The sequence below is a fragment of the Cyanidioschyzon merolae genome, chromosome 5 (genome assembly GCF_000091205.1).
Source record: "Cyanidioschyzon merolae strain 10D DNA, chromosome 5, complete genome".
NCBI classification, from domain to species: domain Eukaryota; phylum Rhodophyta; class Bangiophyceae; order Cyanidiales; family Cyanidiaceae; genus Cyanidioschyzon; species Cyanidioschyzon merolae.
The window spans coordinates 461,802-476,052 of NC_010131.1; the positions used below are offsets into that span (position 1 = coordinate 461,802).

Sequence of the window (14,251 nt, forward strand, 5' to 3'; positions counted from 1 at the left end):
GCAAGCAGTCCCAATTTTCTGGCAATCTTCTGATTCCCATCTACAAACTCGCGTGCCAATTGGTCTGAAGATTTGTATTCACGGCTTTTCGGATCTTCAGCGCTGTGAGCAGGTGCCTGGGATTGGCGACGGCTTTCTTGAGTTCCAGCTGGGGTGCCCTTTCGGGGGATACCTTGTGATGGGCTCGTTTGGGAGTTCTTCTTTCTATTCTTCTGTTTTTTCTTGCTGGTCTACTTCTTCTTCGGGCTCTTTCCTGAGCTGCTTTCTCTGGTTATTTTGCATTTAAGGGGATCATGAGGTTTCTGTGTCTCTTTCTCCGTACCTCGTTGGGTCTCTTTTCCAATTGTAGAGTCCTCGACTTGTATCAGTTCTTCATTACTGTACTGGTAATTCGATATCTCGTGGTTAAATACCGAGGCGATCCCGCTAATATTCCATGATGCGAAACCTATCGAGTCGTAGCGCATAAGGGAATAGGAGTAACGCTGCGGTACTCCAGAGATACGTTGTCGATTTAGACGCAGCTTCCACAGGGTGTGTGAGAGCACATGCCACCATTGCCTCCTGCATTCCAGTCGTTCACTGAGTGTCTGCCGCAGCGCTAGCGTAGAATCAGATGTACATTAGTCAAGGTCGATTCGAATGCGAACTTTGTCTTTCCGGACGCGTGAAGCTACCCTCAACCATTGGGAAAAGTCTGCAAACCACCATTTCAGCGGCTTTGTATCCGCTCCCCAAACACATAGGCGGGCAAGTCGCTTATTCCACTTTCGACAGTGAGCATACTGCCAGCTGTCTTCCAAAGTATCCGCCGAGATTGTTTCCAAAGTTGAGGTAGGTACTCAAGGTAGAAGGTGAAACTGAGCCCGAATTCAGGGATGGATCCAGTATTTGTGCCCGAACCTGCAGCGTTGTTTCGGGAGCAGCGGATGACTGCGCTCAGAATTATCGTCATCATTCTCTGCTACTGCCTACGCCCCTCCGTTCGTTGCGGTCAAGGCCCCTGGCGTGGACTTCCTTCGCAGTCGCTCAAGCACCCCGCGTTAACCCACTTTCAGAGGTTCTCCGGAAAGACTAGACCCCTTAGGCGGACGTGGTTTGTGGGGCTTTTAAGATAGTGGTTCCTTGATAAATAGTTTGCGACTAGTTTGCATCGCGCTCGGTGAGCGCACCTCGGAGATCGGGCAGGCATGAGACGCTACGCGCATGCCACTGTTGAAGGGAAACACGTGACCTTGATCAATAGCGTGTTGTTCTGCTGTAAAAGTCGGATTCCCGTTGAGGGCGTAGCAAAGTATAGTTTTCAGTTCATTTCTGTTTCAACCCTCAAGTAAAAATACTCGAGTGTTTTTTCGCAGTATATAAGAGAAGCGTTCAAAGAGCATTCTTTTTAAAAAAACTAAAAAAAGGAAAAGTATGTAGGAGCAAGTCCACGATCCTGGAGGCCCACTGTCGCAGGCTGCCAGAAAGAAAACAAAAAACAGTGCCGAGTCCAGAAGAACAGGGAGAGAGAAGAAGAACCGAAGAGGGGAGGCCCTACGTCGAAGGTGGCAAGAAAGACGACTGTACAACGAGATGGTGGTGAAAGCCTTTCTTCTTGGACATATCAAGGATCCCTACAGGGAAAAGTTGCGAGACGCTATCGAAAAACGTGTCGACTCGTATTCCGAGAGTATTATCAAGGCGTCGTCAGGGCTGATGCATTTGGCGAGGGAGATGTATCGCGACATGGCGCACATGGAAACAGTCGAGATTCCGGACGAGTTTCTCGACATGACCTTTATTTGTCAGCTAATGCTTGGTACAGCGGAAACGCGGAAGGAAAATGTGCTAGTGCACGCCCTCCACGAAGAACATACCTTTTACAGCTTCAATGGTACTCGATACAAGGTGACGGAGATATTTACATCTATGGGGCGATGAAGTACCTCACGAATCTGAAGAACCATTTGACAATGAACCTCGAACGTTTCACGGTACGCGCCGTGTGTGCACTCTACCCGGGCCTATCTCGCAAAGGAAAATGGGCGATTATCAATGGCATCACGAAAGATCGTAAGCATGAAGATGAGACGGATTTCGTTGACAAGAAGGCGTCAAACGAGAGCACGAATGAAGCTTCTGTAATCCGTGCTGCTATTCAAGAGCACCGTGCAATCCTGGGACTGGATTATCCAGCAGAAAAGATATCAGAGTTGAAAAAAGATAAGGAAACATACGATCGCCTCATTCTACGGTATTTCGTGTTTCTGGACCAAGAACTCGAACGCGAGGCGGAGATGAAGGTGAATAGGGGAAAAATGAAGAGTGGGAGAGACGGAAGGCTGTCCTAACGGGGAAGCGCTTCAACGTGGTTCCATTGTGCAACATCAAGTCAGATTTTGTGACCATCGGCTCCGGCGTCCTTTACGGCATCATGAAGCAGATCAGTCCGGAGTTCAGTGTCAGCAGGGAGGACTTCACCGGCGAAAACCGGGAGACGTACTGCAAGAGTATCTTCGATTTCAAACGTCTGAGAGTGAGCAAGCAAAAGTTGTTTACTGGGATGATCGTAACCGATGGAGTAGAATTGTGTGCAAACTATCGGCGGTTGAAGAGAGATCGGCCAGTCCCTCCCTCGGCTGCGCCCGTGACGAAGGATCAAGAAAACAAAGAGGTGTATCCTGCGACGCAGGAGGTGGAGGATAGAGACCTTGTCGTTGACGTGACCAAGGATGAAGAAAGGGAGGAGGCGGATCTTGCGACGCAGGAGGTGCAGGATTACGACCTTGTCGTAGGCGTGGACCCTGGGAATACGAATGTCCTAACCATCGCAGCACCGAAGCGTGCGGAAGATGGAAAAGTGCCAGCGGAATCCTGAAGATATACAAAAGTACGGACCGCTGACGGAAGGGCGAATGGAAAGGAGAGCGAAAGTTCGAGGATTGCTTGCATCAGTAAGTACAACCAGTGATGGCAAGAAACGGATGGAGTTTGTGAAGCGAGGTTTTAATGCCGCAATCAATCTACGGAGATGTGCGGTGCTAGAGAATAAACCTCCAGACTGGACAAGAAGGAACCTTGTTGGACAATCTCTCAAAGGTGAACTATATGAGAGAAAGCTGGAAGCAGTAGTGGGTAGCCAGTCCAAAAAGACGGGGGGGGGGCGTCTGCACGTCAGCTGGAGACGATTTGTCTAAGGCGCGTTCGCCGCCATTGCTGCGTACTGCCGGCGTCGTTCGACTTCGAACGGCGTTCGTGACCGAAGCTCATCCGCGGATCCAGCTGCACGCCGCTGCTTCATTCAGGACGCGTTGTATAACAACGTCAGGGAACCATGACGAAAGGAACATCTTCCAAGGGTCGCCGTCACGGCAAATCACATACACTCTGTATCCGTTGTGGACGACGATCGTACCATATCCAGAAAAGTACCTGTGCGAGCTGCGGGTACCCGTCGCCGCGAAAGCGGACTTACAACTGGAGTTTGAAGAGCAAGCGGCGACGCACTACAGGAACTGGGCGCATGCGGTACTTGAAGACGGTTGCTAGACGGTTTCGAAACGGGTTCCGCGAAGAGAACACTCGTAAGGCGATAAAGAGGACAGTGGCTGCCGCTCCCGCACAGGAGAGCGGCCAGGAAGCAGCGAGCTCTTGATTCGGAGTAGACGCGGCGCTACCCGTGTAGCACCGTATGCAGCGCAGCCTCTCGTCGGAGAGCAGCGATTGAGGTTGCTAATGGGGTCTTTATGTGGTGAATCGAACTGGTGTAAAACTTCTTCCGAGTGTCCCCTAGCGCTCATACCAACACCCATGGACGTTACGTCGCTCGTATCGCGTACGCGGTGCGCGCTTGTCGCAGCACGTATTGCCGTGGCCCTTTGCGGGTCCGTCGAGCAACTTTGTACCACAGCTGCATGGCTTGCGCTCTTGTTTATGAGCCTGGTACGACGCGAGCCGATACGTTCCAGTCCCGACTGGAGCGCATCGGGTACCCGTTCCCGCTTGGAAGCTTGGGCACCCATCGCACTGCGTCGGCAGCGTTCCTAAATCGCGCATATCACCAACGATGGCCCGACACGAAATGGTTTCCGCGCGTCGATTCTCTTCCTTCTGTCCTGAATAGGCGGAGAACATCATGGCTTGTCCATGCCTACCGGTGCATGAGCACCCATCCAGGAGTCGGTCGTGAGCGTTCTCGATCAGTGCTCTGGAGGCCGCCAAGTTCATTTGAGGAAGCCCGACTTGCATGCGATGCGGCATGCAGCGGCGGGAAATGGCCTGCCGCTTCACACTGGGCGTAAAGTTGGGAGCAGTTGGCGTTGCTGACTCGCCGTTGTCGTTGTCGATGGCGAGTCGTGTACTTCGCTCGTGCTGAACTCGATGCAAAAATTGCTCGCTCGCATAGAAAACATGATATTCGAATCATGCGCATATGACGGACGGCGAATACGCGCTACAGCACATGGGCAAAGCTAGTCCACGCTGCGACTCGTATTCTTCCATCAAGCCCGAGGTTTCCCGATGGATAGGCCGAAGGTTTTCGCAGGTTTGCGATCAGCGCTAGCGCGGGCGCTGGGCATTCATTCGTGCTCCTGGCTTGTGCTTCGTCATCGAACTTGAGCTACTCCGCACCGCAATCATTCCCGGAAACGGCACTGGTTACTCTTCAACTGGCATGCATTTCGGTATTTCGCGGCATCGACGACGGCGTACACTCCTGATGCACCACAGCGTAGAACTCTTGCTCCCGGGAGATGCCACTATTATCTTGCTTGCTGAACGTGTAAGCAGTTACGAAACTAGGGCGCGCTGCTCCTCCATGCAAGTCGACAAATATCGTGTTCTGGAATCTGCTCTGATACATCCGTTCTACATCATAAATGAACGTATCATCTATGCTGGCGTCGTAGCTCGTTGTCCAGTACTGCGCGGCGATGGTATTGCGGGTATCGTCCCGAGCGCGTCAGGCAGCGCTGCTGGTCCGCATCGACAAGGGCATTGTAACCGGGACTCGCTTTGCGAGCTGGGGCGCTTTACACCAGGACTTGTTTGCTGGGTGGAAGGGCATGGAGTGGCCTGTCCGTTTTCATCGACTGCCTGGCGCTTTGCGGTTGACGGATACCGTTCTTCAGTTCCTGCCTCTGGATCGCGATGCAACCGTTCGCATCATACCGCTGAGTCGGGTGAAGCAGGTTCTGGTATCGGCCCCGGGAAGCCGCGTACACCTTCTAAAACTACAACTGGAGGATGCAACCTCCGCAGTTTTCGAGTTTGGCGGGGACCAGCGGTCCCGTGACCAGGCACGTGAGGCGATCGCTCGTGGGCTTCGGCGTCGTGGGGAGGTGGTGGCGGCGGCGGCGGCTGCAAGGCCCGTGGACGACCACGATCCGCTCTATCGGGAGCTGGTCGAGTCCGGTCTTGTTCCTGAGGATGTTTATCGCCTGTATGCGCCGTATCGGGAGGCAGCAAGCTGGCAGGCGAGGCTTTTCCAGGGTGGCACGCTTGTTGAGGCACCCGCGCAACGTGCCGGTCTACCGTCGGCACTCTTATCGGAACTTCGACCCGCCGAGGAGAGCGGGCGCCGTGTCAAGTATCGCTTTGATCCGGCAACTATTCATCAGATCTTTGTAGAGGAACCTGCGGTTCAGCGCGCCTACGAGGATACAGTGGCTCGTGGCGTCCTTGATGAGAAAAGCTTCTGGAAAAAGTATGTTGAAATGCGGACGGCGTTGTCGGCATCTGCAAATGGAGTCAGGCCCAGTGATGCCCACGCTGCCGCACGTGCCTTTTTTGCCAAATACGAACAGCATACTCGAGATCATTCAAGCCGGAGCGATCATGAGAACGAGGCTGCGGGAGCTTCGCAGAGCGCGCTCCCTCTCGACGTGGACCTTCGCCGCAACGAATACGCCTCGCAGGAGCATCGTGAGGAGCACCTCGCTGATGCCCTCGAGCTCCTCCATCGTTTCAACCGTCATGGTCAACTGGTAATGGATGCGAGCCACTTTCGACCGGAAGAGCAGGAGTGGTTGAAACGTTCTTCCCTGATTCTCGAAGAGCTGGTGGAATCGCCTGCCTCCGATTCCAGCGATGACAACGTTGAGCTCGACGGCCGCGCCTGCGACGCAACAGTGCTCGCCGCTGGCCTGCTTCCCGCTCCATTTCAAATAGAGCGGGTCGCTGGTGAAGCCTATCGTGCAGCACTTTGTGCGCTCTCCGATGCAAATCTGTGCTAGGGTTCCTGCTGCAGCACACAATATGCACAGCGCGAGGATCCATGCCCCCGCAGATGCCACTGTATGTTACCTGTTGGCAGACAGGGCACATACAAGAGGCAGGGCGCCTTGGTATCCCGCGAACACGCAACAGCCTGTGCGGATGCGAGACGGACTGTTGCACTATTGGCCAGTATCCGAATCGAATGGAGCGTGCATCACCCGTGACCAGCTCGAGCTGTGCTATTTTTTCAGCGACTGACCTGTAATCGCGAACGCCCATGCATAGCCAGGACGGCGTCGATCCGTTCCCTGGTTTCAATAGCACAGGCGATGTCGAGAACGGCGCAAATAGGCTTGCGTTCACATCATGAAACCTCGATGACAGCTCATGAGGGTCATCGCACAGTCGCGAAAAGGCATATTGTCCAAGGCGCGTGTCGACATCGACCGGAACCCGTCGGCCTGGTGAACGCACCATGGCGTGCCGTCTTCAGGCATAACCTCTCCGCGATGCGCGTTCGCGTTCGAGCGTGATCAAAAAGCTGTACCTTGTTTTGCCGAAGACTGCAAGCACCCAATTTAGGGATGACGTAAACGCCCCTGTACGTTACGGTGTGCCTGGTTCCCGAGTCGCGCTCGTTCGAACCGACAAGTCGCCTACCCGCGAAGAAACCAAGCACTGGAGGCGTTTTTCAACAAGCTACTGCTTCGGGTCCAACGGGATGCGCTTTTCGCCGTCGCTGCGCCTTAGCAGTGCCTCCTGCTGATCCTGAAGCCCGGTTACGCGTGATCGCAGGAACGAGAGAGAGTCATCCCTGGAAAACACATTATCAAAGCGATTTGCGCGCCACTTCACTGGTCCCGAATCACACGGGTAAGCATCTTGTCCAGGAGGGGAATCGTCCGTCCATTCGTACACGGCGCGTCCATGTTCCCGGGAATCCGTATGCATCTTAAATGCCGCTTTCGACGCCGACACCCTGTTGCCCCAGTGAACAAGGAGGTGTCCCTCTGCTCGACAAATTGCCTTGCGAGGCGGAACGCAGGTGTGCGTGGATCGCTGCGAGCTTCCGGTACGCTGTCGATTGCCAGCGGTACGCCCGCACTCGGGTTCCTCAGCTTGTCGATCGAACGATTCGCCCTACGACAACAGTCACATCATCCGCTTTGCCGCCATAATACCAGAAGCCAGCACTACGAGCGTTCACTGCAAATGGCGACATTCGGTTTTCGTCTGCTGCGAGCGTCACCGCCATCTGTGCCAAGCGCGTTGCCAGGTCTTGCAGCACAGGCGCGCCGTCCACAATCATCGCTGGTGCGGGTGCACAAGTGTTTGGCTCAGTGGCGATGTGCATTTCCCGACGTGCGTGGCCATCCGGCTCGCTTTTCAGCGTGGATTTGATCACAGCATTCGCTCGGGATCGCTCCGCCGGCGGCACGTCTGTTGCCGCCGCTTTCTTCTCAGTACGCTCCCGGTACCAGTCCTGAATGCAATCAACAATTTCTTTATCGTACACATTGTCGAAAAGGCCGTCTGTGCCCAGAACGAACCAGTCGCCCGCCTGCACTTCGAAACGGTCCACGAACGCATCGTACGCGGTATCTTTGCTCTGAGATCCGAGCTGATACGGGCAGTTGAAGTAGTGCTGTTGTTCTTTCGAACGAAAGATAACATCGCCCTTGCGCATGACCAGGAGCCCAGAATCCCCCAAGTTCACACACGTGAGCGTACCACGTCGCGACACGACCTCCGCGCTCTCCAACGGAGTACTGAGCGCCACGAGGCACGCAGTGCAACTACCGACCACATCATTGGACGCGGCCGCTTGATCCAGGACACTAACCAGGCTACCAGAAGCGTCCATACTTTCTGTGCCTGCACGCACGAGCTCGGCAAGCCGCCTTGAATAGAGGCCCGGATCGACGCCTAGCGCCGACCAGCCACCGACACCGTCGAAAACACCGGCTGCTCGTTTTGTGAGGAAGAACGCGTCCTCGCCACCACGTTGGCGCTTGTTCGGATGCGGGATCATTGCGACACCCGCTTGGAAGTGAAGTCGTCGGCTGCAAACTATCCACCAGGCAGCGTGGCTAGGCACCCGCGGGGCATACCAGGCGGCTCGACGGCGCTCGGCAACGTTCCGTAGACCAGCTTCCGTTCGATTGGAAGCGAGCGAGCTCCACGGTCGAAAACTGCACGAAGCAGCACTCGCTCCCTGAGCGAACACCCAGCCGGTCAAGCGATAGTTAGCTGCCGCCTCTGCTGCCCAGAAAAACGCCCTCGTCATCGCAACCGTTGCAAGACGAACGAACGAACGAACGAACGAACGAACGAACGAACGAACGAACAGGTAGTGCAAAGAACACACCGTACCGGTAAGTCGCGCGTGCCGTGGAGGCGAACGCTGTCGTTCATTCGGCAGCGCTCGAGGCTGGCACCGACTTGCCCGACTAGATGCACTACTTTTTGCTCTTTGACCACAGTGAGATTGATTAGTCAGGTGTGTGTCATCAAATGCCTTATTCGGTTTATAGCAGATGGGCTGCAAAGTGCGTTCATTTAGAGAAATAGAGAATATAAGATATAGGTATGGAGATTGAAGTCGAGGATCCTGGATTGCCTCTGTCCACGGGTGTCGGAAAAGAACGGGAATTTTCTCATCTTTTCGACGATCGAGCGAAGAAGACCAAGAAGAGGGGAGATGGACCACAAAAATGTGTTTGCCCGACGGGGCGATGACGAGAATCTAATCGCACAGAGGGCACGAGTTCTGGCAATCCCTGCATTGATGCGTTGCACCAGATGAACTGCATAGAACGGCTCGTGAACGGAGACTTCGACGTCACAAGCAATATCAGGAGATGTGCGGTGCTGAAAACGAGACTCGCGGAGCTGACGCGAACTAAATTCGAGTGGCAGCCTCTAATACCCCCAGTGTGCCTGGATAAAAACCGCAACCGATGGCAGTCGGCGGATAGAAAAAGACTGGGCGGTGTCTGCGCGTGGGCAGCTATATGTACTCTCGATGGTGGTAAAACATTGCACGTTTTATAAATCATATGCCGAAGAGCAAGTTCGATTTGCAGCGTATGGAACCTAGTAGCGTTTCTTAAGCAAGTCTGGTCGTTTTCTACGTAATCAGAAGCATTTGCTCCGCCATCGCTACCTGAATGGAATCATTGATCCTGCATCATCAACACTGATTCCGTTGCACAGGACGTACGTAGAGCGCAATGATCACCGTGTGACGCCATGGCTCGCCAAAGCTCCAGGATCCGAGCACTGTGCAGGGACCAGCGAAGCTGCCGACTTTGTGGTTCCTCAAATGATAACACCTCGATTCGCGTCGAACGGTCTTCTGATCCACCAAAAAAATTTGGTGGGTCGTGATTTTGCGTTCTCCAAGCACGCCTCCATACACTGCTGCATCAGAGAACCCACTCGAAATGATGCCGTGTCCGTTATTGAATGACGCTTCCGAGCACTGGGCCTGCATGAAGCCGGTAGTCGATCCCTGAACGCTTCATGCGCGGACACGTACTATGCATAAGACTCGGAAACTCCGGGCTGCACAGGTCCATTGTCTGATGCTTCCAGCATCAAAGTCGATCCCCGCTGACTGCCTAGATGACAAGCGAGATCCGCGTACAAGCCCGAGATCCCGTGCATCCAGCATCAAACGCGATTTCGCTCTACTGCCCAGAAGCGCAAGCATGAAAGCGTCTTGCTCCCGTATTCGACTGTTCCCGACAATGGTCTCGGGCATATGTTTGCTCCCGAATGAATACACCTTCGTGGAGCGCGCAGCATAGTGCTTTCTTTCCATCGCGCAAGATCAGAAAAGTCTAACCAGTTCTACCACGGATGCGTGTCGCGCGCTGGGCGTCGTACACGACCACGATGCCGTGCATCCACCGATTCTCATGATGCAGACACGGTGTATCGAAGGAGTCGATTCTGAGTAGCCGAACGGTGTCGATACCAGCGCCTGGACCTCACCATTTCCGCGCACGCTTCTTCCTTCTTCTATGCCAGCAGCAGCGTTCCTACATAAAAAACCCGCGCCATGAGACCTCTATCCGTCTACTGGGATAGCATAGGCCGGCCGCACTTGCTTGGCCGGGCACATGCGCTCGATTCGAAATCCTGTCAAAGCACAGTGCCATCCACGTAACCTGCAAAAGAGCGGAGCTTCTCAGTAAAGCCTGTGTTTGCCGCCTGCCCGAACGAGGTATCAGAAACGTGCTCACCGACGCGCTGCGCACCGGCGCCTTCCAGCGCTGGAAGCAGTGCGCCTCGAGTGCACGGGTGCGGCGCCTGCCTGCCTGCCTGCCGGCTCCTCTCTATTCCGCTAGCGAACCAAGCACCCTGCTCTTTCCCCAGACACCTTGTCCACTGTGGAGGCCGCTCAGCTACAACTCCGACGTGCAGCGTCTGTCCACGATCAACACGAGTACGCACCTTGTGAAGGGTACAGTCGCGAGATACGTATGCTGGGCGCCAGCGCTGGCAGGTAGGCGGCGCCCCGCGCATTCTCTGCACACCCGAGGCGCGTTTTCGCGACTTTCCGTTACGTGAAGTTGGTGTCGGGTTCATGGCGTTTCTTTCAAGTTGTCCGGGTGGATCGTGCCTGACACGAGATCATCATAAGCATCGGTTGGCGATCCGTTCTCGTCTGCAACGGTCTCTGTGTTGCACGACGGCTCGCACCGAGCAGCAGGTCCAGGCCCAAGAGGTGGAGCGCCCCAAGCACTTTTTCGGACGCGTTATTACCGCTCTGGTGACGCCATTCAAATTGACTGGCGTTGAGGTGGACTATGGTGTTGCTGAATCTTTAGCTGCTCACCTTGCTGAGAACGGTTCGGATGCGATAATTGTTGCAGGCACCACGGGAGAGTCGGCAACGCTGACCTGGTCGGAAGAGTACGAACTCTTTCGGGTGGTCAAGTCGGCCGTTGCAGGGACAAAGTGTCGGGTGATAGCGGGTGCTGGCTCGAACTCGACGGAAGAGGCGATTGAGGCGACCAAAAAGTCGGCAAAGTTGGGTCTCGATGGAACCCTACAAGTTGTCCCGTACTACAACAAACCCCCACAACAGGGTATTATGGCACATTTTCGGGCGATAGCCAACGCAGCACCTGATCTGCCTATGATGCTCTATAACATCCCCGGACGCACGGGCATCAATATGACAGCGGAAACGTCGATCAAGCTGGCGGAGATGTGTCCGAATATCGTGGCGCTGAAGGAAGCATCAGGCAACCTGGAGCAGTTTGCTCGAATTCGGCGAGCAACGTCACCCGACTTCGCCCTGTACTCTGGAGACGATGCGCTGACGCTTCCGCTTCTATCGCTCGGAGGCAATGGTGTGGTGAGCGTTGCCTCTCATTTCATCGGTCCCGAGATCCAGCGGATGATTGAGCACTTCGTGGACCTGGGGAATCCAGAAGAGGCGTTTCGAATTCACTGCCGATATATGGACCTGTTCGAGGCACTCTTCGTGATGGCGAATCCAATACCGGCAAAAGCAGCGCTGCGTTTGCTTGGCTGGCCGGTGGGCCCCACGAGACTTCCGCTCACGGATATCACAGCATCCGCAGAGCAGCAGTTGCGGCAGGCCATGATTGCGGCAGGCCTGCTTTCCAATGGAAGCGGATAGTGCTTCCTGGCAAGGCTAGCGCAGGTCTCGTGCCTGTGGCTGCGTTATCCACATGGGGGCCAGTGCCTTTCGCCCGCGTCTCGCTCTATGTGCGGCGACTTTGGGATCGCGCTCGCCTTTCACGCCAGTGTGTGTGTATCTATGTGTGGGTTGCCCTGTCTTTCATGCAGGGCTTGCGTACCATGCGGGCGTTTGTTGCCCTGCCCTTCGTAGTTCGCATCAAGTTGGAAAGACGCGAGTTTCAAAAAGCTCCGGACTGGATCAAAGCACATGGCCAGGAGTTCCCGAACGAGCACGTAAAGTTTGAAGCTGCGCGTTGTTGTCTCTCGGAGGTCGAGACGGACAGAAACGGATTTGTTTGGAAAGCCGACCAGGGCGCATTGGTCACGCAGGGCGCCTCGAGCGGAGTCCTGTTGCACACGAGAACGCTGTCGAAGCCGAAAGGAGCATTTTCGAGCCAGAGCGCCATCGGGGCTGTTGCGCGTAAAACGGATCTTGCGACTTTATGCAGCCGCTGCTTGCATTAAAAATAAGCCTACTATGATCGTCTGCATGTCCTCGGTCGTGCGAAGATGCACGGCAGCTAGCTGGGTCTCAGCGGCGACAGTTTACGCTGGCCTGGTGGCATCGGCCTGTAACCGCAGGGCACCCGAAGGGATGGGCATTTCGGCCGCGCTCCGGGGACATGGTGATAAGTCCCCGCATTCATGCGTGCCGAGCTTCCCTGAACGTCGGTAATGATCGCGCACGTGAGCATTCCGGAGGACAGACTCAACAATCCAGCACCGTGAAAAATGGACGCGTATCGCCGGGACTCGAGCCCCGTGGACACCACGGCCAGCTGCGGTTGCCGTGGCAGAGCGCGAGCGGTGAGCGCCGGCTCCTTTTTGACGAATGCTTGACCCTGAGCCTGTCGATTTGCGTTCGAGAACCGCGAACACTCGCCGATGCTCTGGTTACGGATGCATCATCACAGCGCCACACGGCGCTGAACCGAAGGCACTGCAACACTGGGGGAGTGCATTGGCGTGCGGACGATTCGCTGGGGGTTTCGCAAGACGTTCGGATTTGCTCGTCATGAAGCAGGTTGGGATCTGGGTCTCTCATATGCAATCGCCACTGGGCATCGAATGGATTTGTTGACCTCGAATGGGGTTCGGATCCCGCTGGCTGGGTAGCTCGGCTACGCGCGCACTGGGCGCGCTTGTGCTGCTCCGGAGCACGGACTACCGAAGCAACACAGCTGGACGCAGGGCTTGGATCCCGTCAGGCCAGAGAGGGCCGGCTTACTCAAGCGCGTTTTGAACACGTTGCAGGCGGTGAGCTCGAGGCACAATGTCTTCACATGCTGATCCTGAAGAAACTAAATTCACGCGCGGGGATTTTGTGTGCTGCAGACGAGGCTGGACACCGCAGCGACGACCTCCACCAATGGGAGATTAAAATGGAGCACTGGGCTGCTCGCTATGTACGTGGATAGGTTCTTCTCGACTTGTCTTTTCAGATGTAGAGCTGTGACTTTTCGAGAGCAGCAACAAGGGCTTGAGCACTCGTGTGTCGGTTTAGGATTCTCGGCCATAGTTTCAGAGTGGTTTTTTCGACGCTCTTCCACTAGGACTCGTTACATCACCGAAATCAAGACCATTCCCGATGTTCCGGAACTAGGGTTCGTAAACGAACCAATATTCGTCTCCAATGTGTACGTAAAGGTTTCCAATCTTCTCAATATCTTACTTTTGTAGCGTGCTCAAGCCACGTATGCTTGTAGTTTTGTCTCTTTCTTTCTCAAGGCAACTCATTGATATCGCAATGCTCGCCATTGCTTCGACGAGGGAAAATGCTGGACGTCGTCCCTCGGAGACTTGTTCACGAGTTCATACCGACAATACGCGCAACATGCCACTTCGAATCATGCATTGCTTTCAAGCGGTACACTCAATGCTCTCTGCGGCGGTCAACGAAACAGGATTCGCTATCTGCCTCGTACGTCTCACAGGACATACTTCCGGAGGCTGCAGTCTGTCTCTATTTTGCCTGGAACGTTGTCTAGATTTCGGAATTGAGTCATCCGGGTGTCCGTGTCGAGTGCTACGTACGTCACTGTTTTGCACGAAGGAAGCGTCAAGGGATCGAATACCTTCGACTTGTTATCCAATCTGGATTTACCCCCCGATGTTTGTTTCATCACGAACAACATCGTGTTCCACCAATACGTTATCGAACGGAACAGGGCGCGGTTGGACTTGCAGCCATCAGCGCCGTCGCCGAGTACATCGCTCAGATCAAGCACGTGATCGCAGAGCACGGCGCCGGGTGCGGAAACTGCAATGGATATCAAGGGGAATCTTCTCTTCTCCGAAATGGCAAGTAGCCTGCGATGAAGCACGGGAT

The 14,251-nt window shown here is 54.8% G+C and overlaps 4 protein-coding genes and 1 non-coding gene across 5 annotated transcripts, besides 1 other annotated feature; 3 read left to right on the forward strand and 2 right to left on the reverse strand.

The window, feature by feature from the left end:
• Window positions 1-1,452: 1,452 nt before the first annotated feature.
• Window positions 1,453-3,068: a sequence feature (repetitive element).
• A 248-nt stretch (window positions 3,069-3,316) lies between these two features.
• CYME_CME175C (60S ribosomal protein L37) lies at window positions 3,317-3,637 on the forward strand (the record flags this gene model as incomplete). Its single annotated transcript, XM_005535611.1, has 1 exon — window positions 3,317-3,637. The coding sequence occupies one exon, from the start codon at window positions 3,317-3,319 to the stop codon at window positions 3,635-3,637; it is 321 nt and encodes a 106-aa protein (XP_005535668.1).
• Window positions 3,638-5,048: 1,411 nt separating this feature from the next.
• On the forward strand, window positions 5,049-6,218 carry CYME_CME176C (hypothetical protein, conserved; the record flags this gene model as incomplete). Its single annotated transcript, XM_005535612.1, has 1 exon — window positions 5,049-6,218. The coding sequence occupies one exon, from the start codon at window positions 5,049-5,051 to the stop codon at window positions 6,216-6,218; it is 1,170 nt and encodes a 389-aa protein (XP_005535669.1).
• Window positions 6,219-7,315: 1,097 nt separating this feature from the next.
• CYME_CME177C (hypothetical protein, conserved) lies at window positions 7,316-8,488 on the reverse strand (the record flags this gene model as incomplete). The annotated part of the gene is made up of 1 exon (XM_005535613.1): window positions 7,316-8,488. The coding sequence occupies one exon, from the start codon at window positions 8,486-8,488 to the stop codon at window positions 7,316-7,318; it is 1,173 nt and encodes a 390-aa protein (XP_005535670.1).
• A 752-nt stretch (window positions 8,489-9,240) lies between these two features.
• CYME_CME178T lies at window positions 9,241-10,921 on the reverse strand. The gene has a single exon (XR_002461252.1). It is a non-coding gene; the product is annotated as a hypothetical transcript (transcript).
• Window positions 10,796-11,860, forward strand: CYME_CME179C (dihydrodipicolinate synthase; the record flags this gene model as incomplete). The annotated part of the gene is made up of 1 exon (XM_005535614.1): window positions 10,796-11,860. One exon carries the CDS (start codon window positions 10,796-10,798, stop codon window positions 11,858-11,860), a length of 1,065 nt encoding a protein of 354 aa, XP_005535671.1.
• Window positions 11,861-14,251: the final 2,391 nt, after the last annotated feature.